Source organism: Loxodonta africana, chromosome 11 (assembly GCF_030014295.1).
Source record: "Loxodonta africana isolate mLoxAfr1 chromosome 11, mLoxAfr1.hap2, whole genome shotgun sequence".
Taxonomy (NCBI): Eukaryota; Metazoa; Chordata; class Mammalia; order Proboscidea; family Elephantidae; genus Loxodonta; species Loxodonta africana.
The window spans coordinates 16,762,070-16,786,025 of NC_087352.1; the positions used below are offsets into that span (position 1 = coordinate 16,762,070).

The 23,956-nt window shown below is 51.4% G+C and overlaps 3 protein-coding genes across 13 annotated transcripts in view; 1 reads left to right on the plus strand and 2 right to left on the minus strand.

Annotated features, from left to right (window-relative positions):
• The window catches only part of NUCB1 (nucleobindin 1), a 28,241-nt gene extending 23,354 nt beyond the window's left edge, over nt 1-4,887 (minus strand). For 5 of the 8 annotated variants that reach the window (XM_023543260.2, XM_010586520.3, XM_023543259.2 and 2 more), the window contains exons 1-4: nt 4,795-4,887; nt 4,267-4,412; nt 1,231-1,338; nt 501-642 (exon numbers count right to left, since the gene is read on the minus strand). In XM_023543260.2, coding sequence (XP_023399028.1) covers nt 501-642; nt 1,231-1,338; nt 4,267-4,401 — 385 coding nt within the window. In that variant the 5' untranslated portion in view covers nt 4,402-4,412; nt 4,795-4,887. Of the gene's footprint in view, nt 1-490; nt 643-1,230; nt 1,339-4,266; nt 4,611-4,794 lie in introns of those variants that run through there. The other 3 variants (XM_003406520.4, XM_010586519.3, XM_023543262.2) reach the window with 3 other exon arrangements.
• TULP2 (TUB like protein 2) lies at nt 4,773-22,132 on the plus strand. 4 transcript variants are annotated; one of them, XM_064294011.1, is made up of 9 exons: nt 4,773-7,203; nt 8,233-8,370; nt 11,850-11,989; nt 12,419-12,730; nt 14,123-14,235; nt 15,025-15,139; nt 15,226-15,324; nt 15,506-15,677; nt 16,260-22,132. In XM_064294011.1, the coding sequence occupies exons 1-9, from the start codon at nt 7,125-7,127 to the stop codon at nt 16,391-16,393; spliced, it is 1,302 nt and encodes a 433-aa protein (XP_064150081.1). In that variant the 5' UTR covers nt 4,773-7,124; the 3' UTR covers nt 16,394-22,132. The 4 variants fall into 4 exon arrangements, with proteins under 4 accessions (XP_064150081.1, XP_064150079.1, XP_064150080.1 ...); XM_064294009.1 differs by having other exon boundaries at nt 15,506-16,377; XM_064294010.1 differs by having other exon boundaries at nt 11,874-11,989; nt 15,506-16,377.
• PPP1R15A (protein phosphatase 1 regulatory subunit 15A) lies at nt 20,040-23,619 on the minus strand. Its single transcript, XM_003406822.4, has 3 exons — nt 23,390-23,619; nt 20,937-22,640; nt 20,040-20,535 (listed from the first exon to the last, which is right to left on the minus strand). Exons 2-3 carry the CDS (start codon nt 22,629-22,631, stop codon nt 20,161-20,163), a joined length of 2,070 nt encoding a protein of 689 aa, XP_003406870.1. The 5' UTR covers nt 22,632-22,640; nt 23,390-23,619; the 3' UTR covers nt 20,040-20,160.
• Nucleotides 23,620-23,956: the final 337 nt, after the last annotated feature.

Sequence of the window (23,956 nt, forward strand, 5' to 3'; positions counted from 1 at the left end):
ATATTAGTAGTCAATTGTGCTAAGAACCAAACTCAAGCAGTCTTCCACGCACATTTCGTTGTTGTCATTAGCTGCTGTCGTCAAGTTGGCCCCCAACTCCTGGTGACCCCACGCGCAACAGAATGAAACACTGTTGCGTCCTGCACCATCCTTGTAATTGGTTATGAATCACATCATGGTAATGCATAGGACTTTTTGGAAGATCGCCAGGCCTTTCTTCCTAGTCTGTCTTAGTCTGGAAGCTCCACAAAAACCTGTTCAGTACCAAAACAACACGCAAGCCTCCACTGGCAGGTGGGTGGTGGCTGCACATGAGGTAGACTGGCCAGGTATCAAACTGGGGTGTCCCGCATGGCAGGTGAGCATTCTACCACTGAACCAACGTCCTCCATGCACATTTTGTAAGAGGAAAAAATGAGGTCCCAGGAGGCCCTACTTGCTTCCCCCAAAACTACGTGGATGCCCAGGAGCCAAGACCACCTCACTCCACCTGGTCCCACCGTGCTCACTGGGCTCCTGCTCGGCGTCCATCTTGGCCTTGAGCAACATTCGCAGCCGCGACACCTCTTGCCGCTTGAGCTCATCCAGCTTGGTGCGGACATGATGGCTGACGAAGTCCAGTTCCCGGCTCAGCTTCCCACTCTGACCGGACAGGCAGGAGGTACTGGTCAGGCTGGGGGCTGGGGCAAGAGCATGCTGGGCGGCCTCATCCTGGCTCTGTCCTTTCTGGAAACTTTTGTAAGCTTTCTGATGCCCAGGAGATCTGACCTCCCTCCCCTGCTCATGGCCCAACATGACTCCCCAGGGGAGGGTCCCAGACCCTCAGCCTCAACACCCTAGTTTTGAAGGCCCTGGGTGGTCCGATGACCAAGCTGGTACTTTTTAGTAATACTCTGTGTAGTGTCTCCTCAGGGTGGAAGTCCTGGAGTTTAGGCTCAAATCACAGCACCAGCATCACACCCTTTTCCTGCTATGGACCTCGAAAAGGGACTGGCATTTACTGCAGCTTTAGGATGTGCCACGTTAAGTACTTGAAGAGGCGGTTATTGCTAATTCATACAACAACCCCCTCAAGAGAGAAACTTACATCGGGCTTCCCATTTCCTATGATGTAGAAAACGGGCAGGGCTGAACACTGAACACTCACGGCCCCTTTGGGGAAGCCAGACCTTTCCCAGCCTCTGTCCTCGGGCATGCATCATCTCCTCCCCACCCCCTCACCCGCCGCACCTTGATGTCCTCGGCATTGGCGGCCTGCAGCTTCTCACGGAAGTGCCCATCTGTCTCCAGCACATTGATGACCTCTTGGAGGTATCGGTGGTAATACAGGCCTGTGTCCTGAAGTGACAAGGATGGACATAGCAGCCCCAGTCTCTGCCCTTCTCTGGTACCTTTCCTAAGCAAAGTCGTGGCCCTGTTCCCCTGGATAGAAGCTGAGGCACCCAGGGTCCTGGACAAAGGCTGTGGAGCCAGAGACCCCAGTTCAAAGCCCCTCTCTGCTATATACCTCAGGCAAGTTGCCTAACCCTCTGGGTCACAGCTTTCACCTGCCTTCTTCCCAGGTGTGTAGAAGAGATGAAATGCAAATCACATGGGTAAATGCACAGACCAACACCTCCCACAGCGAGGGTGCTTAAAGGGTGAATACAAACCAAAAGCCAAACCAAAACCATTGCCATCGAGTCAGTTCCAACTCATGGCGACCCCAAGTGTTACACAGTAGAACTGCTCCATAGGGTTTTCTTCGGTGTGATCTTTATGGAAGCAGTTCACCAGGTCTTTCCTCCGCAGAGCTGCTAGGTGGGTTCAAACCCACAACCTTTAGGTTCGCAGCCAAGTGCTTAACTGTTGCATCACCAGGGCAGCCACTCCTTAGAAAAACTATAAGGCAATTCTACCCTGCTCTATAGGGTCGCTATGAGTCGGAATCGACTTGATGACAAGAAGTTTGGTTTTGGTTTTTCAGAGTGAAGTTAATAAGAGTACCGACCTCACAGGGTTGCTGCAATGATTAGATGAGTTAATTAAAAATAAAAAAACCCATTGCCAGCAAATTGATTCCGGCTCATACCAACCCTATAGGACAGAGTAGAAGTGCCCCGTAGGCTTTTCAAGGCTGTTATCTTTACAGAAGCAGGGTGCCACATCTTTCTCTTGTGGAGCACATGGTGGGTTCAAACTACTGACCTTTCTGTTAGCAGCCAAGCACTTAACCACTGTGCTGCCAGGGCTCTAGATAAGTTAACATAAACACTTAATACAGTGCCCCGTACCTCATTTAACCAAAAACCACACCAGTTGCCTTCCAGCTGATTCTGTCTCATGGCGATCCCATGTGTTTGACAATAGAACTGCGCTCCATAGGGTTTTCATGGCTGTGACCTTTCTGAAGTAGATCACCAGACCTTTCTTCCGAGGCGCTTCTGGGTGGATTTGAACTGCCAAAGTTACAGTTAGCAGGCAAGTGCTAAACCCTTTGTGCCACTCAGGGACCCCAGGAACTATCAATGTTGTCATTTTTGCTATTTATAACCTTCTATGGCTTTCCATAAGGAGCACGGCTGCTAACCAAAAGGTTAGTGGTTCGAACCCACCAACTGCTCCTCAGGAGAAAGATGTGACAGTCTGCCTCCACGAAGATTACAGCCTTGGAAACGTTATGGGGCAGTTCTACTCTGTCCTATCAGGTCACTATGTGTCAGAATCAACTGGATGGCGATGGGTTTACTGCTTCCTATAAGGAGCCCCGGTGGTGCAACAGTTAAGCGCTCAGCTGCTAACTGAAAAGTCAGCAGTTCGAACACACACAGTAGCTCTGTGGGAGAAACGACTTGGTGATCTGTTCCCATAAAGATCACAGCCTGGAAAACTCCATGGGGCAGTTCTACTCTGTCAGATGTGGTCGGCTCACAGGCACCCAACAACAGTTTTCTACTGGCTTTAAAATAAAGAATAAACTCTCCACCACGGCCCAAAAGGCCCAGCATAATTTGGCCCCACTCCTTCTCTGAACTCATCTCCTGTCCCTCTCCCTCTTGCTCTTTCTGCTCCACCCACACTGGCCTCCTTGACATCCCTCTGCTCACTATGTTTTCTCCTACACTGTTTTTGCCCAGGCTGTTCTCTCTGCCTAGAATGCTCTTCCCTCCACCTCCCCTACTCCCAACTTAATATCTTCCCCTCCCTCCCACCTCAGATCTCAGCTCAAGCATCCCTTCTTCACTGACCATCACCCCTGGTATCCATTCTCACAGAGCCTGCCTTTGTCTTCCATCTCCCAGCGAGCCGGGCTGGTCTGTAATGGCATACTGCCTGCACATGGCTGTATCCTAGAAACTAGCACTGTGCCTGGCTCATAGCATAGGCTCAAGAAATGTGTAGAATGAAGGAAAAGCAAACCCAAAGTTGCCCTTTGATGCCTGCAAGGATTTCACAGTGCACAGACCTAACTCACTAGGTGGGGAGCTGCTATACACGACCTAAGGAGCCCTGGAAGTGCAATAGTTAAGTGCTTGGCTGCTAACCAAAGGCTGGTGGTTTAAATCCACTGGCTGCTCCTCAGGAGAAAGATGTGGCAGTCTGCTTCTGTAAAGATTACAGCCTAGGAAACCCTATGGGGCAGTTTTACTCTATCCTATGGAGTCACTATGAGTCAGAATCGACTCCATGGCACACAACAACATACATGGTCTGCCCATCCCGAGGAGGAGCTGTAGCAAGAAGATTCAGGCCACAAATCAGGATAATGGATCATTAAATCTCAACTCTCCTGAGAGGAAGATTACATAGCGTTCAATAAACACATGTTTGAATTAATAAACGGACAGTTCTTGTGTGCCTTCATAATTTAAAACTACAACTCCCATGAGTTCATAGATGGGTAAGACTGCCTCCAGTCAGCTAACATCACCTGCCTACGTGGTTCTGGGAACTGTAGTTCTTTTTCACATTCTTTCTGGGTTGGGGGGACTTAAAAGATTTGGGAGATTTAGACGGGTGACAGATTTTTCACTTAAAATCTGACCTGAATTCCCACATCTCAGAAGTCCAATCCCCACAGTCCAGGACTTGGAAATCCGTCCCCTCCCCAGTTTTGCACAATGTCAAACTCCCCAGACAGCAAAGAACTGCAGGCAAAGTACAAGCCGCACCAGTCCCTGGGGCCAGGGAAGTCACTGGAGTATCCCCCCCTGGGGCCACGGGCTTCCCCGGGAATTGTAGGACCACGGCAAACACCCGGCTGAAGAGCAGGGCAGGACCACTCACGGGGCTCTCGGTCGCGGGGCTCTCCTCTTTCTTGGGCGCCCCCCGCTCCAGAGGCACAGTCAGAACAGTGCGCAGCAGCAGTAGGAGCAGCGGCGGCAGGAGGAGGAGGGCAGCGCGGGGCCCAGCGGGAGGCATGGCGGTGTGGTCTGTGGGGGGCGGGGGTGGACAACGTCTATCCCAAGCCTCCTCTCCAAGATCCAGGAGTCTGAACTCCCAGCGCGCCCCCAACCCAGCCAAAAGCCAAGGCTCAAGGCGTCTAGTCCCCCTAGACCCAGGATTCCGGGCTCCCAGTCCCTCCTTCCTCCGACCCAGGAGTCTAGGCTCTCAGTCCCCGTCTTCCTCAGACCCAGGAATCCTGGCCCCCTGGCCCCCAAGACCAAACCCAAAAGTCCAAGCACCCAGCCTCCTCTTTTCCCAGAAGTTCTGGCGCCAGGCTTGTCCTCCTCCGGCATCCAGTTTTCCAGCCCTCTGGCCCCTCAGGCTCCCTTCTCCCCAGGACCCAGGAGTCTGAACGCCCCTTCCACTCACCTCTCCAGCACCGCAGAGGGCGTACTCCCGGGTAAGGACCTCCGGTGCGTTCTTGGTGATTTCCCCTATAGGCCCCGCCCACCTGCCCTCTAGGGCCCGCCCCCAGAGACTGATTGGTCCACGCTGAAGATTGGCTTCGGGCCCGTTCCGCTACTTCTATCGGCCCCGCCCCTCGCCGAAGCCTCTGGCCTGTTCTCGAAAACTTCGCCTCCTCCTTCTCGGAAGCCCAGCCTCTCTGACGCCACACTTGCTTCCTTTTAAGCAAAAGGAGAGCAGAGACTCTTGAACTACAACTCCCTGCAGGCTGGGAGAAAATGAGTCAACCTCGGCCGAAATCTTGGCCCCATTGCCTCATGGGAGTTGTGGTTTTCCCGTTCATTTTTGCCCCAAGAAACGGCTGCAAGTTAACGCTCCTTAGCCATTGTACAGCCCAGTTTATAAGTTTCTCCAGGTGTACAGCTAGACTGCAATAGGGCCTCTCTTGGGTCCCTTTAAGGAACACCGCATGTCATTCCAATTCAGAACCCCTGGAGCAAGTTGCCTGGCTGCAGCTGTGGCCGGGGGTCATTTGTTGAAAGTGGAGCCTGGGGGCCAGGAGGGAGCTGGATCAGGGCAGGTCCCAGTGGGAATCCCCCCTCCCTCTGAGTCCTCTTTTTCCCTGCCTACTTCCCCTAGACCCAGAGATTAGGTGCCCAGTTCCCAAAGAGAGGGTCAGGTATGTTTCGAGATTGGCCACAGAGGCAATTCAGTGAGGCGTGAATGTGAGTGGCTACTCGGCACAAGGGGAACAGAGGGAGTTTCCAGGATCCCAGACAGGTGGGTGCTGGGTCTTGGAGACGCTAGGCGCCAGGTGTTTGGGGCCCAGAGGCCTGAGTTCTGGTGCTTAGGTCTAGGGTAGTAAGGTACTGGACTATAGGCTGGGAGAGAATTAGTTACTTGGGGGAGCCAGAACTGGACTCCTGGGCCCCTGATAGTGATAAAAGCTGAAACCAGGCCTCTGGCCCCCTAACAGGAGAGGATGCTGGGATTCAGGGAGAGGAGCTCTGGTGGCTCAGCAGTTAAGTGCTTGGCTGCTAACAGAATGGTCCGGCAGTTCAAACCCACCAGCCCCCCTGTGGGAGAAAGAGGTGGCAGTCGGCTTCCGTAAAGATAACAACAGACTAGAAAATTCTATGGGGGCAGTTCTACTCTGTCCTAGAGGGTCGCTATGAGTTGGAATTGACTCGACAGCAATGGGATTTGCAGTCCAGGAGATCTAAGTCTTAGGTTCAGGTGTTGAAAAGCAGAGTTCACTGGGATGTTGGATCTGGTCCCTAATTCTTGTTTCTCCAGAATGTCTCAGGAGAATGACACATGGAATAAAGAGTGAGTAGGAAAATGGGTTTGGGGGGGAGGAGGAACTCAGCTCTTGCCTCATAACTGTGTTTGCAATATTCAGTACCACCAGGCTTGCAGGAAGGCGTTGGGGGCTGGGGCTCCTGGGTCTGAGGGAGAGAGCTGGGGCCCCAAAATCCTGGGTCTGAGGGAGAGAGCTGGGGCCCCAAACTCCTGGGTCTGAGGGAGGAGGGTGATGGGGCCTGGACTCCTAAGTCCTGAGAATAGGATCCCTGACTACTGGATTCTAGGTGGGCCAGTGCTGGGAGAAAGAGCTTCAGAACTGGTAGAGCAGATTCCATACCTTCTGTGACCTCACATGTGTTCAGAACCCCAAGTTGAGCATAGGGAAGGAGGGGCTCTTGGACAACTAGGGATGTCCTGCTTGCTGTCACTACGAGCTTGTATCTCTCTCAGGACCCTGGGGGATGAGCTCGCCGCCATGAGGCTGCAGAAACTGGAGCAGCAGGTACTTTGGCCCAAGAATCAGCACTCCACTCTTCCATCTTCCCTACCTCCACAGGATCCCCATCTTCAGGACTTGCTCTGGGGCTCCAGGTCCTCAGTGGCTGTCTCTGAGTCTCGGGTTCTTCTACTGGGAAATGGGAATTTGGGAGCCTAAACAAACCCTGGTGATAAGCCTTGAAAATTTCTAAGGAACAAGGGTTCCTTAGTCCATGGGAGAGGAGGGAGTGGTGCCTGGACTCGAAGAAGGAGAGAGCCAGAGGGCAGTCTCCTGGGTCTGAGGGAGCAGGGTCTCAGGACCCAGACACCTGGGACCCAGGGGACAAAGAGGTCCATGGACCCTCCCTCCGAGGCAGGCCTCCCCTTTCCCCAGGCCCCACCTAACCCCTGTCTTCTCGTTGGGCTCTTGGCCTCCACGCCCCCCTCCCCGCCCACTCCTGCAGCGGCGGCTGTTTGAGAAGAAGCAGCGACGGAAGCGCCAAGAGCCACTCATGGTTCAGGCCAACCCTGATGCTTCCCTGTGGTCTCGGCGACCAAGGCGACGGGAGGAGCGCCTCGCGAGTGACAGCGGTGAGGAAAGGCTCCTTGGGTTAGGCAAGGGGCAGTGGTCTGGAGGGAGGGGTCTGGAGAGCTTGGCGGCGGGGGTCTGTGAGTCCGGGGCGGGGCCAACTTTCGTGCGAGGGGCGTGGCCTGCCGGTACTCTGCTGAGACCGAAACGACTGCACCACCAGGGCTGCTGACCAGGGCTAACCCACCAACCCAGTGCCATCGAGTCGATTCCAACTCATAGCGACCCTATAGGACAGAGTAGAACTGCCCCATAGAGTTTAACCCACCCAGTGCCCTCGGAGTTTAGGAGAGCCTCATTGCAGGGCGTGCGCAGGCGTCAACAGTAGGGCAAGACAAAGGTCGGGGGCGGGGCACGGTGGGCCAAGGTGGGGCTCGAGAGAACCTCAGGATTGGGCTAGGTAGAGCTGGGGGCGGAGCCTAGGAGAGCCGAAGGACGGCCTAGAAGGACGAGTGCGGGGCGGGGCCTAGCAGAGTTCGGGGGCGGGGCCGGGAGAGCCGGTGGCTTGGCCTGCGAGTGTTTGGGGCGGCCGCTTGGAAGAGCCGGAGGGCAGGATCAGAGGAGCTTGGGAGGTGGGCCCTGGGAGGCGGGGCCTGAGTAATTTAGAGTAGGGGTCCTGAACAGGTTACGCGAGACCGTCATGGGATTGTTTCTGAATCCAGCCTGCAACAACTTAGCTGGGAGACTGTGCTTGTTTGAGCTTTAGCATGAGTTTGGGGACTGAGTGGGTCTGGGGGGTCTTGGGTGGCGAGCGAATTCAGGGGCAATGTCTGGAAGCCCGGGAGCCCTGGTGGCAGCAGGAGTTGAGAGCCTGGCTGCTAACCAAAAGGACGGCCACCGTCTCCTTGGAAACCTATAAGGCAGTTCTACTCTGTCCTCTAGGGACCCTATGAGTCGATTCTGACGGCATCGTTTTTCTTTTGTTGTTTTGTTTTTTTTTTTGTCTAAAGACCAGTGAGGGGGCGGGTCTTCTTCGCCAAGCACAGGGATTTGTAGATGGTTTTAATGAGCGTCGCTGCACCTTCTCCCAGGCCCCGGGAGCCCTTTCCTCCAGGAAGACGTTCCAGAGGCACGTCTGCGCTCTGGTGCCCACAGTGCCCTCAGCACTGGGAGCTGCGGTGGAGATGGCAGCAGCGAGCTCAGTCCGCTGGAGTTCCCAACAGAAGCAGGTAATCTGGAGCCCTTGGAACTCCCCAGAACTCCCCTCCCACTGGAACCCAGGAGTCTGGGAGGTCAGTGCATGCTCTCCCAAGGCCTCGGGAAACCAGGCTTCTGGCTCCTAGACCCCTCCTCCCTCACACCCAGGTGTCCAGGCCCTGAACCTTCTTGGCCTCAGAGGCCCAGGAATCTGAGTCTCCAGCCCCTTCCCCCCTCACAACCCCCAGTACTCAGGAAACCGGTCTCTACTCCCCCTCCTTATCCTGGCGTCCAGACAGTTCAGATCCGGATTTGGAGGAAGTCTCCATGGAGGACGTTCCCGTCTCTCCCCCACCTTATAAACAGCCTCCGGGGACTTGGCGACGCAGGGGTTGGCCAGCCCGCCAACGACATGGTAATTCCGGGGGACATTGGGGTGAAACCTGAACCCCTGGTGCATGCCTCAAATCCCCAATCACTATATGACACTCCCCTCCTTTTTGGGTGACAGTTTTATTGAGATATAATACACATGCCATAGAATTCACCCACTTAAAGTTTACATTTCAGTGTGTTTTAGTACGAAGTCCCTAGATAGTGCAAATGGTTTGCACTTAGCTGGTAACCAAGTGGTCGTTGGTTTGAACCCAACCAGTGGCACTGTGGGAAAAACAGGCTCAGTGATCGGCATCCATGAAGATTGAAGCCAAGAAAAACCTACGGAGCAGTTCTACTCTGTAAACACATGGGGTATCCTAAGTCACAAACCAACAACAAAATCAACAATGGGTTTTAGTATATTCACAGAGTTGTGTAGCCATCACCACAATCAATTCTAGAACATTTTCATCAACCCCAAAAGAAATCCCATACACTTTAGCAGTCACCCTGCATCCTTCCCAGTTTCACTAGATTTTGTCTCTATGGAATTGCCTATTCTGGACACTTCATATAAATGGATTCGTACAATGTGTGATTTTTTGTGACTGGCCTCAATAAACTTTCAAGGCCAATAGACATTTGAAGAACAATAGATGTTCAAAATGTGCATAAGTGAGTTATCACAAAGTGAATATAACCATGTAAGCACTGCCCAGGCCAAGAAACGGAGCCAGTATCCCCAAGAGCCCCCTGTGGTCTCTCTCACAGTCACTCCCTTCATCCTCCTCAAAGACCACCTCTATCCTGACTTCTTTTGCAGAGCATATTTTGAAGGTTCATTCATGTTGCAGCATGGATCACTGCTTCATTCATGCATTTTGATGAATAATATTCTGCTTAGAAATATTCTCTTTTATTCTAATGGCGTGGCCAATGATTTCAACAACAAGATTCTTAATTATCATCCCAAACTCTATCCTCACTCCCCCTACACTTAATTCCCATCTGGGATTAGAGAAAGGGAGAAATCGAACTTCTCCCTGTCCTCAGAGTCTCCTCACCCAGGAGACACCCGTGTGCATGGGGGAAGAGGAGACTCTGGCAGGTGACGGTGATGGGCAGGGGCTGGGAACCCAGGAGTTCAGGCCTTCTCCAGCTAGCCCTGGTGACCCTGCCATCTCTGAGACCTTGACATCCTTGCTTGTTGTTAGGTGCCATTGAGTCAGTTCCAACAAATAGCAATCCTGCGTACAACAGGATGAAACACTGCCCAGTCCCGTGCCATCCTCACTGTTATGCTTGAGCCCATTGTTGCAGCCACTGTATCAGTCCATCTCGCTGAGGATTTTCCTTTTTTTCACTGACCCTCTACTTTACCAAGCATGATGTCCTTCTCCAGGGACTGGTCCCTCCTGATAACATGTCCAAAGTATGTGAGATAAAGTCTTGCCAGCCTTGCTTCTAAGGAGCATTCTGGCTATACTTCTTCCAAGACGGATTTGTTCGTTCTTTTGACAGTCCATGGCACATTCAATATTCTTCACCAACACCATAATTCAAAGGCATGGATTCTTCTTCCATCTTCCTTATTCATTGTCTAGCTTTCACATATATGTAAGGAGACTGAAAACACCGTGGCTTGAGTCAGGCCCACCTTAGTTCTTAAAGTGACATCTTTGATTTTTAACACTTGAAAGAGATCTTTTGCAGCAGATTTGTCCAATGCAATACATTGTTTGATCTCCTGACTGCTGCTTCCATGGGTGTTGAGTGTGGATCCAAGTAAAACGAAATCCTTGACAACTTCAGTCTTTTCTCCATTCATCATGATGTTACTTATTCGTCTGGTTATGAGGATTTTTGTCTTTTTTATCTTGAGGTGTAATCCATACTGAAGCCTATGGTCTTTGATCTTCATCAGTAAGCGCTTCAAGTCCTCTTCATTTTCAGCAAGCAAGGTTGTGTAATCTGCACATCACACGTTGTTAATGAGTCTTCCTTCAAACCTGATGCCCTGTTCTTCTTTATACAGTCCAGCTTCTCGGATTATTTTTTCAGCATACAGATTGAATAAGTATGGTGAAAGGATACAACCCTGCCACACACCTTTCTTGACCTTAAACCATGCACTATTCCCTTGTTCTGTTTGAATGACTCCCTCTTGGTCTATGTACAGGTTCCTCATGAGCACAATTAAATGTTCTGGAATTCTCATTCTTTGCAATGTTATCCATAATTCGTTATGATCCACACAGTCAAATGCCTTTGCACAGTCAATAAAACACGGTAAACATCTTTCTGGCATTCTCTGCTTTCAGCCAGGATCCATCTGACATCAGCAATGATAAATATCCCTGGTTCCACATCCTCTTCTGAATACAGCTTGAATTTCTGGCAGTTCCCTGGCGATGTTCTGCTGCAACTGCTTTTGAATAATCTTCAGCAAAATTTGACCTGTGTGTGATATTAATGATATTGTTCAATGATTTCTGCATTCTGTTGGATCACCTTTCTGTGGAATGGGTACAAATATGGATCTCTTCCCATCGGTTGGCCAGGTAGCTGTCTTCCAAATTTCTTGGCATAGACAAGTGAGCACCTTCAGCGCTGCATCCATTTGTTGAAACATGTCAATTGGTATTCCGTCAATTCCTGGAAACTTGTTTTTTGCCAATGCCTTCAGAGCAGCTTGGACCTCTGCCTCCAGTACTATTGGTTCTTGATCACATGCTACCTCCTGAAATGACTGAATGTCAATCAATTCTTTTTGGTACAGTGGCTGTCTATTCCTCCCACCTTCTTTTGATTCTTCCTGCATCCTTTATTATTTTCCCTGTAGAATCCTTTGGTGTTGCAACTAGAGGCTTGAATTTTATCTTCACGTCTTTCAGCTTGAGAAATGCCAAGCATGTTCTTCCCCTTTGGTTTTCTATCTCCAGGACTTTGCACATTTCATTATAATACTTTGTCTTCTGGAGCCACCTTTTGAAATCTTCTGTTCAGCTGTTTTGCTTCATCATTTTTTCCTTTCGCTTTAACTACTCTACACTGAAAAGCAACTTTCAGAGTCTCTTCTAACATCCATTTTGGTCTTATTTTCTTTCTTGTCTTTTTAATAACCTGAGTTTAGTCCCCGGCTTCTTCCACCTCCCAGGGGCCAGTGCTGAGGACATGAGCGAATTCCAGGATGGCAGAGACGAATACAGGGGGCACAGTCTGGGACCACCCGGAATGGAGAGCGAGTGGCAACTTGGAGGCTTGACTTGCAAGGTGGGACGAAGAACAGCCAAGTCTGGATGGATGAGGAGGAGGGGGAGGGGCAGCCTCGGCTTTGCCGTGGGTTGGAGCTAAAATTCTGTGGCCCAATCAGAGGCCCTGTTTCCTGGTGGGCGGGTCCAGCAACGAGTATGTTGTGATTGGGCTCCCAGAGGCTCTGTGTGAGCGCCATCAATCAAATGAATCTGGAGGATTTGAACTGATGTGGGCGAGGCCAAGCAGCCAATGACGCGGTCCTGGCTGGGTGGGCCCCTAAACGGACTGGCCAATCAGTAAGGCGGTAGGTCAGGCGGTTAAGATGCTTAACCAATAGGCAGAAAATGGAGGCGGGAGAAGGTGGAATCCTGAGTAGCGATGGCCAGTCAGTAGTTGGCAAGGCTGGGGCCTGCTTGTCCTTCAATTTTGAGTGTGGCACATGGCTAGGGCGAAGACTTGGACGTGAAGGAAGAGGAGTCGGAGTTTGCAATGAGGAATTTCCCAGCGGCAGTCTATGAGGAGGTGCCCCCGTACCCGGAAGGCGAGGACGGCTCAGGAAGTGGAGACGTGGGGAACACGCATCTCTTGCCACTCCGTGCTCCCGGGCCTCGGCTGGGCGAGAACATGGAGGCATATGTGCTGCGGCCGGCAATGCGGGGCCACACGGTTCAATGCCGCATCAGCCGGGACAAGCGCGGCGTAGACAAGGGAATGTTTCCCTTCTACTACCTGTACCTAGAGGCTGCAGACGGCAGGAAGGTGTGGTTGGGTTCTTTAGAGCCACGCAGTCCTTGTAGCCCTGGGAGCAAGCCTCACTGCCCAGGGAGACGTCCCGCCGGCTTCTGAGGGGGGAGGGGGCTAATACTTTCACCAATCCAGGCTTTGCTCATCACAGAGCTGTTGTTGTTAGGTGCTATCAAGTCACTATAACACAGCGACCCCGTGGGACAGAGTAGAGCTGTCCTATAGGGTTTCCTAGGCTGTAATCTTCAAGGGAGCTGATCGCCAGGTCTTTTCCCCCATGGAGCTGCTGGGGGGGTTCGAACCACTGATCTTTTGGTTAGCAGCCGAGCCCTTAACCATTTCGCCACCAGGACCCTTTACCAGTAAGCTACAATCCCTCAACTCCAAAGGCAGGAGGCACTCTTCACAGAGCCCAGGGGCCTCGGCCCTACCCATCTCATAATTAGGCCTTGCCCACTCTAGATATGGGTATGCCACGCCTTCTCAGAGTCCTAAACCCCACCCTTTGCAGACCCTCCGTTGGAATTGGCCTGGCCTTGGTTGGTGGTACAATGGTTAGGCTGCTAACCGAAAGGTCAGCAGTTAATACCCACCAGACACTCTGTGGGAGAAAGACCTGGTGATCTGCTCCTGTAAAGACTATGGCTTTAGAAATCCTACGGGGCAGTTCTGCCCTATCGTATTGGGTTGCCAGCAGTTGAAATTGACTAGACGGCAGTGGTTTTTTTGTTGGGCCCAAGACACGCCCCTTACAGAACCCCACCCGGTCCGTGGAGGAACCCCACCCTCCACTCCCCCCTCCCAGTGTGGCCCGGAAACCCTGGTTGCATAGTGGTTAAAAGCTACAGCTGCCAACCTAAAGGTCGGCAGTTTGAACCCACCTGGGGCTCCTGTGGGGCGGTTCTACTCTGTCTTATTATGTCACTATGAGTCACAATTGACTCCAAGGGCAACAGGTTTGGTTTTTGGTTTCGGTGTGGCCCAGTCTTCTTAGGGTACCCCATCTCTCCTATAAAAAGGCTTTTTCAGTACTCAGAGCCAGGCCTATTTTTTCCGAATGAAATTTCTGCCAAAGTCCTGCCCCAACGCTCCAAGTTAAGGTTTTCGCTATTACCCAAAGCCAGGCCCTGCCTATGAGATTCACATTGGTCTCAACCTGGGCTAAGCCCAACCCCCAACCTAATAATGGAAGAAAAGCGGGGGAGGTGCTAAGATGCAAAGTTCCCTTTAAGAAGCCAGCCTATGACTTTCCTCAGTAAAAATCACATCTCCCAGTAAGCCTTGGGTTGATAGTACTCCCTCACCCTCTCTTCTGGCATGGGCATGTAGCATTTTCTTGCCTTCGGACCACTAACCTTAGCCAGATGCCAGAAATGAGTTCTAATGGGCTGTTCCTCCCATCCACAGCACTTCCTTCTGGCTGGGCGTAAGAGAAAAAGGAGCAAAACCTCTAATTACCTCATCTCTCTGGACCCTACAGACCTGTCTCGGGATGGGGACAACTTTGTGGGCAAAGTCAGGTGGGCAGAGCCCCGATGTGGGTGAGAAACAGGTGGTGGGGTCCGTGGGAGGGAGAAAGAAGGGGATTTGTGGACTACAGTTTCCAACAGGCCTCAGAGCACAAGTTCCACCTGCTCTAGGGCCATTTCTCCTAGCTCATGATGGGTTTTGTAGTTCTTCAGGTTGTATCCCTAAGGTGGTTGGGACTAGAAGAGTTGAAGGCTTTGGAGCAAGGGCTGGTATTTAAGACATTTTATTTCTTGAGAGGCAAGATTCTGGGACTTTTAAGTCCTGTGGGAGAATCGACCTGGAATGTGTGAGTTCTTGCATTCTAGAGGGAAGCAGCCTGGTCCTTAAAAGGGCCAGGTAGGAGGACAAAAAACATGGCGCACCAAAGAAAGTGGGGGCTGAGATTGTGGATACTGGTTTCTGAGGGAACGAGCTTTGGCTGGGAGGACTGAAAGAGTAGGGGAGATAGAACCCACAGATAAAAAAAAAAAACCCACAGACAGGAAGGAAAAATGTATGCAATGTCTGAGGTTTCTCTGGAGGCAGGAGAACCTAGTGTCTAAGAGCTGAGGCTTGAGAGTGCAATAGATCTGGGGTTGAATCCCAGCTCCTCTGATTCCTGGCAAAGGACTTCACCTCATTGAATCTTAGTTTTTCCTCTGTTCGAGGAGAATGTAATTCTTACCTTAGAGAGTAGATGGGAAGCATCAATGAAAGATGACATGGGAAAACACCTCACATACAGCTGCACAGTAACAATTCTTATGACTTTTATTTTTTCTATTCCCCTTGTGGAACAGATCCAATATCTTGGGCACCAAATTCACCATCTTTGATAATGGGATAAACCCTGACCGGAAGAATTTCTTCCCAGAGACTGCCCAGATCAGGGAGGAGCTGGGGGCTGTGTGTTATGTGAGTGTCCGGGGATGAGAGAGAGAACGGAGCAGGGCGGTGGGAAGGGAAGAGAAACCAAGCCAACTGGAGCATAATGCCCCCAGGAGACCAACGTCTTGGGATTCCGGGGACCCCGGAAAATGACTGTGATCATCCCAGGATTCGACACCCAGAACCGGAGAATCAGGGTCCAGCCACAAAATGTGAGTCCCTCAAAGGAGGAGGAGGCAGTGGTAGGTCACATGTGAATCCAGGAGGGCTTTGTCAGACTCTCGTGTCTAAGAGAGCAGAGAATAGGGCCCCAAAGTTCTATGTCCGAGAAAAAAAAGCAGGTCAGTTGGTGGTAAGTAAACAGCCACTCTCCCTCCCTACTGTACCTTCTAGGAACAGGAGTCACTACTGAATCGCCTCCAGCGAGGAGCCAACCAGGGGCTGATCCTGCTGCAAAACAAACCCCCATCGTGGAGCGATGAGAGCGGCGCCTACGTGCTCAATTTCCATGGTCGCGTCACTCGGGCCTCGGTCAAGAATTTCCAGATCGTGCATCCGGATGACTGTGAGCTCCCAGGAACTGGCTTGCCTGAGCAAGGCAGCTGGCGAGAACTACTTCTCCCATCAGCACTTGGGCATTTTTCAAGGCAGGGCAGACACCATGCTGTTACGCAGCTTTCTGGGAATTGTAGTTTACTAGGTCTTCAGAGGGGAGCCCTGGTGACGAAGTGGTTAAGAGCTCAGGCTGCTAACCAAAAAAAGTCGGCAGCTTGGATCCACCAGTTGCTCTTTGGAAACCCTATGGGACAGTTCTACTCTGTCTTATAGGGTCGCTATGAGTCAGAATCCACTTGATGGCACACAACAACAACAACAGGCCTTCAGAAGAAACTCTGGAGGTGTAGTGGTTAAGAGCTATGGCTGCTAAACAAAAGGGCAGTTTGAATCCACCAGGAGCTCCTTGGAAACTCTATGGGGCAGTTCTACTCAGTCCTATAGGGTTGCTAAGAGTCAGGATCCAGGAGCCGGGCTTTGTAAGGCTGCCTGCCGCACATCCTCTTGGGAGTTGTAGTTCTCTCAGCTCAGGTGCCCCCCAGCAGGGACATGAGGGATCTAGGGAAGGCTTAGTTCCTGACTCTCCCTACAGCGGAGTACCTGGTGCTTCAGTTCGGCCGCGTGGCCCCAGACTCGTTCACCATGGACTTCCGCTTCCCTCTTTGCCCGCTCCAAGCCTTCGCCATCTGCTTGTCCAGCTTCGATGGGAAGCTGGCGTGTGAGTAACCCAATAAAATGTCATCCCCTCATCAGGTTCTGTGCCTGTTAACTAAGAGAAAGGGCCCTAACATGCCTGCTTTTGCACCACGTTAATAATAACCAATATGTCTTAGATGCCGACTGGGTGTCGGTCCTGGGCTGACGGTAGTGGGCTCTGCAGCAGCACCTGCCCTCACCGGGCTCACAGTCAAGCATGGGAGATGGGCTTTGAAGAACAAAAAAAGAGTGAAATTCTCATCTGCTATGGAGAAAAACGCATCGAGCCACAAGTTAGCCAGATGTGTAAAAAAGTGACTTTCATTCTGCTTCCTTGCTGGTGCAAAGAGTTAACACACTCAGCTGCTAAGGGAAAGGCTGGTGATTTGAGTCCACCCAGAAGAAAAGCCTAGCAATCTGCTTCCAAAAAATCAGCCATTGAAAACTCTATAGAGCACGGCTCTACTCTGACACTCATAGGGTCACCATGAGTCTAATTTGAACTGATGGCAACTGTTTTTATTTATTTATTTTTAATACTACTTTCGAGAAACTAGCTGAGCAAAAGGGAGCAGGGGTGGGAACATTTCAGCTCAAGCAAAGGTCTTAAAAGTGGGAGGGGGCTTGGTGGGTTTGTGGATATGAAAGGATACTGTGAAAGTGAGAGAGTTGGGGGAAGTTCAGATCTAACCAAGGAAAATGACCGTGAGATGGGAGTGTTGCACGACAAACTTTATTGGGTCGACCCGTTGACAGCAGCATGCAGGGGCAGTTCCCCTCTAGGAGCCAGCAGAGGGGGAAGAAGGCAAGGGACCACCCCCTTCAGAGGACAGAAGGAAGGACTCCCTCTGCAACAACGTGGGGAATCTGGGCCCTAGCGGCCATTTGGGGTCCTTATAACTACAGCAAGGAGCCCTGGGGGGCAATGGTTAACCAAAATGGTTAACTGTAAGGTCGGCGGTTCGAACCCACCAGCCGCTCTGTGGGAAAAAGATGTGGTGATCTGCTTCTCTAAAGATATACAGCCTTGGTCAAGGTCATGGAAGCTCCACAGTCACATCCAAACTCCCTGAGGGACCAAATTACTGAGCTGAGGACTGTGGGGACCATGGGAACATCTAGCTCGATTGACGCAATAGTTTATAAAAAAAATGTTCTACATTCTACCTTGGTGAGTAGCGTCTGGGGTCTTAAAAGCTTGTAAGCAGCCATCTAGGATACTCCACTGGTCTCACTCCTTCAGGAGGAAGTAAGAATGAAGAAAACCAAAGACACAAGGGAAAGATTAGTCCAAAGGAATAATGGACCACAACTACCACAGCCTCCACCAGACTGAGCCCAGTACAACTCGATGGTGCCCAGCTACAACCACTGACTGTTCTGACAGGGATCACAATAGAGGGTCCCAGACAGAGCTGGAGAAAAATATAGAACAAAATTCTAACTCACAAAAAAAGACCAGACTTACTTGGTCTAATAGAGACTGGAGAAACCCTGAGGGTATGGCCCCCGGATACCGTTTTAGCTCAGTAATGAAGTCACTCCTGAGGTTCACCGTTCAGCCAAAGATTAGACAGGCCCATAAAACAAAATGAAACCAAGGGGGCACACCAGCCAGAGGGCAAGGACTAGAAGGCAGGAGGGGACAGAAATCTAATAATAGGGAGCTCAAGGTCAAGAAGGAGAAATTGTTAACATGTCATGGGGTTGGTAACCAATGTCACAAAACAATATGTGTGCTAATTGTTTAATGAGAAGCTAGTTTGTTCTGCAAACCTTCATCTAAAGTACAATTAAAAAAAAATTTACAGCCTTGGGAACCCTATGGGGCAGTTCTTCCCTGTCCTTTTAAGTCACTATAAAATCGACTCAAAGGCAACGGGGTTGTATCTTATCTAGGGCTAGCACCTGTTGGGCATGGTTTCATGGGGTACATAAAACAAGCAGGCTCTAAATGGCCAAAAATAAGCTCATTTGGGCTATTTTTAAAACAATCGGATATGTACACTTTTTAGTTTGGCACCAGCAGGCTTTTTGAACTAATGGGCTAAGACTGTTCTGAAGAAATGGGCCAACACACAATGGCCATTTTTGGCTTATTTATATAACAGGCCATGACTTGTCTGTCAGTTTGTTGTACTGTGGTGGCTTGCCTGTTGCTATGGTACTGGAAGCTATACCACCAGTATTTCAAATACCAGTTGGGTCACCCATGGTGGAGAGGTGTCAGCGAAGTTTCCAGACTAAGACAGACTAGGAAGAAAGGCCTGGTGATCTGCTTCTGGAAATTAGCCTATGAAAATCCTATGTATCACAAAAGAATATTGTTTGTAGATGCTGGAAGATGAGCCCCGGAGGCTGGAAGCCTCTCAAAATACACTGAGGCCACAACAATGGACTCTAGCATACAAATGACCATGAAAATGGCATAAAACTGGGCACTGTTTGTTCTGTTATACATAGGGTTGCCATGAGTTGGAGCCAACTCGATGGCAACTAACAACCTAACAGGTCAGAGAATGACAAAATAGGAGGCTGGATAGGGTAAAGGACATTTGGCCCACCCCTGCTTTGAATTCATAGATATATCTTACAAGGTCAGAGAATTCTAGGCTGGAAATGTAAACTCGAATGGTAATTGAAGACGTGTGGGCGAGAGAATAAATGTAATGCTGTTGTTGAATGCCAGCTAGTTGATTCTGACGCATAGTGACCCAATAGACAGAGTAGAACTGATCCATAGGGTTTCCTAGGCTGTAAACTTCATAGAAGCAGATTGACGGGTCTTTCTCCCACGGGTGGGTTAGTACTGCCCATCTTTTTACAGCTGAGTGCTTAACTGTTGTATTAATACTAGCTAACATTTATATAGCCTTTGCTATTTGACAGACATTGCTCTAAATATTAACTCCTTTGGGGCCCTCACAATCCCACAAGGCGTGCATAACTGCTAGCTAAATTTCAAAAATAAGAAATATTGAGACTATGGAGACTGGGCTTATAGATATGAAATCAGAAATCAGACAGCCTTGAGGATGAGGCATTGGCGCGTCAGTGCCGGGAAACCTGGATTCAATTCCTGGCCCATGCACCTCCTGTGCAGCCATCATGCACCTGTTAGTGGAGCCTTGTGTGATGCTATGATGTCAAACAAGTTTCAGCAGAGCTTCCAGGCTAAGACAAACTAGGAAGAAAGGCCTGAAGATTTTCTGAAAATCAGCTCATGAGAACCCTATAGATCATGTTCTGATCCACAGCCCATCGTGAGGATGGCACAGGACTGGGCAGTGTTTTGTTTCCTTGTGCTTGGGGTTGCAATGAGTCGGAGTGGCCCCTAGGGCAGTTAACAGCAGAAACAAAACAAAAAAGCCTTGAGGAATTCAACATGTAAAACCCAGTAGGGGGATGACCCTCTAGGAAGGCAGACAACTTGAGCTTCACTCTTTCTTTTTAAGAACATATTAGTCCAGTCCCCAACCCCCTTGGGAAGATAATTGTCTCGAGGTTAATAAAATTTAGGAGTAAGCTAAGGAAAAACTACAAAGCCCACCAGCCCTTATTTCAAAAAGCCCTTCAGGACAGGGAAGAGGCAATTTTGAGGGATGGTGGGAAATGTAGTTTTTAATCCTCTACCGTCATTCGCTCTAACTCTTCCTCCCAACTATTTCGGGGACCCAGGAGTGGTGGATACTGTCAGTTCAGACACACCGAGGCGTTGCTCCTTAGAAACCAAAAGGCTTTATTCTTTATATAAACCAACACTTAAAAAAAATAAATAACACACAAACCACGTGGTCTTAGCCACGCCTCCCCCCGAGGTTCAGCCAAGGAGACAAGGATGAGCACGCAGAGGCGGAAACGGGTGTGGCCACTGCGGGGCTCTGGTGCCTGGCAGGGACTGGGAACGTAGAAGGGACGGAGGAGGAAGGCGTGGTCTGGGTAGGGACAGGTACGGGTGTCAGGGAAAACGGTGGGTTCCCGAGGCGTGCCCAAGCCCTGGCCCGGGCAGCAGGGGTGAGGCAGGGTTCTAGCTCCTCCTGGACGCCAGCGATGCGGCGGGCAAATCGGCTGCGATCCCGGGCCAGCTGTTCCCAGGGACCCCGGCGGGCTGCCCGGGCCGGCCCCGCCCAGACAGCCAGGTAATGGACAGAGACTTTCTCTGAGAAGTGCACCTTGGGGCAGACGAGCAGACACATGGAGACACAGTGATAAAGAAAATGCACACAGCCACACCAGAAAGAAAGAAACAAAAATTAGTTACACAGAAATGCTATCTGGCTAGTCACCTGCCTGCCACAGGATTTTCCACCTGAATCACTGATGACAGAGGTGGTTCCCTAGGGGCTAACATGAGTCACAACTGCTCCCTCCCCCCCCCCCCGGGAATCCCAGGAGCCCAGCTTCTTGCAAAGGATTGCGTTATAGGTAACAAAACCCAACAGATTTCCCATGCAATCCCCTGCAACCCCTTGGGGTCCCAGAAGTCAGGGCCTCCAGCCCCTCCTCTCCCAGACCAGGAATTCTAGACCGCCCCCTTCCCTAAACCTCAAGAATCTGCACCCTCAGTACTCACCTTTGTGGCCTTTAGGGGAATCCCAAGATCCGGATTCTGGGTTGGGGTTTCTAAGGACTTAAGCCGCCTTTGCAGTCGGAGAGGCAGCCTAGGAAGAGGCCAGGGAGGGGGTGGCTTCTCTCCAGGTAAATAGATGGCCACTCGGAATGGACTGGGCTCAGCTTCTCCCCATTCCTCAGCAGCTCCCTCTTCCTCTGTATCCTCTCCAGGTCGATAAATCCAGGTCCTGAGAAGAGCACTTTGGGTGTGAAGGGAGGGATGTGGCCCTGAGTCAGCTGTTGCTCCTTCACCTGCTTCCGAATCACCTACTCCATCCTCATCCTCCTCATATTCTTCCTCCTCCTCTGTGTCTTCTCCTGGCTGATACACCCAGGCCCTCAGGAAGGGACTTGTGGACGGAATGCAGCAATGACCCTCAGCTTCTCCTTCCTCCTCAGCTGCTCCTGAATCACTGTCCTCACCTTCCTCCTCTGAATCCTCTCCTGGCTGATATACCCAGGTCCTCAGGAAGGCACTTGTGGATGGGATGGAGGAAGGACCCTCAGCTTCTCCTTCCTCCTCAGCTGCTCCTGAATCACTGTCTTCATCATCTTCTTCCTCTGTGTCCTCTCCTGGCCGATACACCCAGGCCCTCAGGAAGGCACTTGTGGATAGGATGGGAAAGGGATCCTCAGCTTCTATCACCTCCTTAGCTGCCCCTGAAACGCTGTCCTCAACATCCTCTTCATCTTCTTCTGTTTTCTTATTGGGCTGATACTCCCAGGCCCTGAGCAGAGGCCTTGGGGTTAGACTGGAGGACTGTGACTCAGGGTCAGCTTCTTTCTCAGCTGCTTCCTTTGCATTTTTATCCGTCTCCTCCTTAGACTCCCCCGAACAATATTCCCAGGCCCTGGGGTTGGAGCCTGAACATGACGGGGAAATGGAGGTCTTCGTGGCTTCTTTCTTCTTTGCTCTTCTTTCTTCTTCAGTGGCTTGAACAACTTCTTCATCTGTCTCCTCCTCCTCTCCCTCCCCTGGACAACACACCCAAGCACTGGGCTTGGAGCCTGGAGATAAGGGAGCAGTAGAGGTCCTGAGAGCTTCTTTCTTTACAGCTTCTCTACCCTTGTCTTTTTCTTCCACCCCTGGGCAGCACTCCCAGGGTGATAGGGGATAAGAGAAGGCCTTGATCATTTCTGTATTGTTGGCAACTCCTTCCTCAGCTGCTTCCTTCTCTTTCTCAGACTCTTCCTCCCCAGGAGGGTCTTGCAGGGTTCTTATCAGAAGGTTGGGGAGTGAGGGAGCAGGCTGGCCACATGTAAATTCACCTCCCTGCACTCTAGCCACATTAGTTGCTTCTTCTTCACCATATTCTTTGTCATCATCATTTAAGGCATCAAGAAAAGAACTGTTTGCTTTGAGGCCAGGGCAGACTCTCCCATCTGCTTCTCCATCCTCCTCAGCTGCTCTACTGTCTTCAGCCTCTCCTTGAGGGTGCCCACCCCAGGTGGCATGGTGGAAGGTCAGAAAAGCCTTAGCTTCTCCATCAAGGGCAGCTTCTTCTGTTACTGCATCCACCAACCAGGGCTCTGGAGGTCCTGGGCCCCTCAGGCGACTCCAGGCCCGACTAAGGAGGCCCACCAGCGGAGACAGTAGGAAGAAGGGGTGGGCATCCCTCCAGGGGGTGGCCAGAGGGGGCACTTGGCCTGGAGCCATCTGTCTGGACTGCGAAAAGGGAGGAAAAAAAACAAATAAAATTTAGGTGCCATTTAGGGTATGGCATCAGGGCATGACTCTGAGTCACAGCAACGGAAATAACACAAATAGCAACATGAGACTCTCCGCCTTGAATTCCTTTCTGATCCCAGCCACTCCCATCTCTGATCCTTGGTTCCCTTGTTCCTTCTCACTCCATACCCAGGAGCCTGGCTAGGTCCAGTCTCCTTCCTTAGGCCCAAGAGTCCAAGCCCCCAGCCCCGTCTTTCCTGAAACCCAGAAGTCCCAGTCCCAAGAACCAAGAGTAAGGGTCCTCTCCTTGCTTCTCCTCAGAAAAAGTCCTAGTCCCCAGTTCTGTCAACCTCCTGAAGGTTGACATATCCAGGCCCTCATCATCCTCTTCCCTCGAAGACTCAGAAATTCTGATACTCCCACCCCCCAGATGGTTCCTTCATCAGGGACCCAAAAGTCTGGCTCCCAGACCCCGCCTCCCTTAGACCCAGGAGTCCAGGCTTCCAATCCCATCTCCATCCTAAATCCAGGACCCCAGCCTGGCCTTCCCTCCAGAGACCCAGAGTCCAGCCCCACCCCTGCCCTCTCCAAACCCGGAAGTCCAGGCAACCAGACCCCTCCTCAGCACCAGGAGTCCCAGCCCCGGGCCCCCCTGCCTCGGAACCCAGAGCCCTCTCCTTGGTTAGTAAGCAGGAGTCTGGTCCCCCCACCCCCTAAGGACCCAGGCACACAGACCTCTCACTCACCAGCTTGGGACTGTGCGTCACCCAGGGGATAGGAGCGCAGGTTCGCGCAGCCAGAAGCGATCGTAGGTCCGGGCGGTTCGGGAGTCCGGCGCGTTCATCTCGCCCTCAGGCGTCGGGCTCGGGGACTAAAGTATCACGGGGTACCCTAAGTGCTGTGGCGACAAGCGGCCGCGGGGTCGAGCGGCGTCGAGCATGAAATCAGTAGTCACCTCGGGATTAGATCTAATGAGCGATGACGACTGCCACAAGGCTTTTATAGTCCATCGCATCCGGCCGTGATGACGTTGGGATAAGAGGCGGGGTTTCTGAGCGTCGACGCGCGGGGTGGGTAGGGAAAAAGGGAAGTGACGGTCACGGAGATTCCGGGGTTTTGTGGCGTCACCGCTGCGCTTCCGAGCGTGGCCACGCCCTCAAACATGCAAGCTGTCAATCAAACGCGTAAAGGGCGAAAACTTTCAACCTCTGTTCGAGGTAGACTTCCTGGGAAAATCCTTCCCACATCAATTTAATCAGGTTTTGGTTTAGATTCTCCCATCCTCACATCCGGCCTGCTTCCTTCCTGGTCCG

Excerpts from the sequence above, each read along its gene's own strand:
- TULP2 (XM_064294009.1), top strand. The coding sequence starts at position 7,125 with ATGGTTCAGGCCAACCCTGATGCTTCCCTGTGGTCTCGGCGACCAAGG. Across the intron at positions 7,204-8,232 it reads GCGCCTCGCGAGTGACAGCG|GCCCCGGGAGCCCTTTCCTC; the intron begins GTGAGGAAAGGC and ends ACCTTCTCCCAG. Across the intron at positions 15,325-15,505 it reads TCAGGGTCCAGCCACAAAAT|GAACAGGAGTCACTACTGAA; the intron begins GTGAGTCCCTCA and ends TGTACCTTCTAG.
- PPP1R15A (XM_003406822.4), bottom strand. The coding sequence starts at position 22,631 with ATGGCTCCAGGCCAAGTGCCCCCTCTGGCCACCCCCTGGAGGGATGCC. Across the intron at positions 20,536-20,936 it reads TTCCCCTAAAGGCCACAAAG|GTGCACTTCTCAGAGAAAGT; the intron begins GTGAGTACTGAG and ends GTCTGCCCCAAG.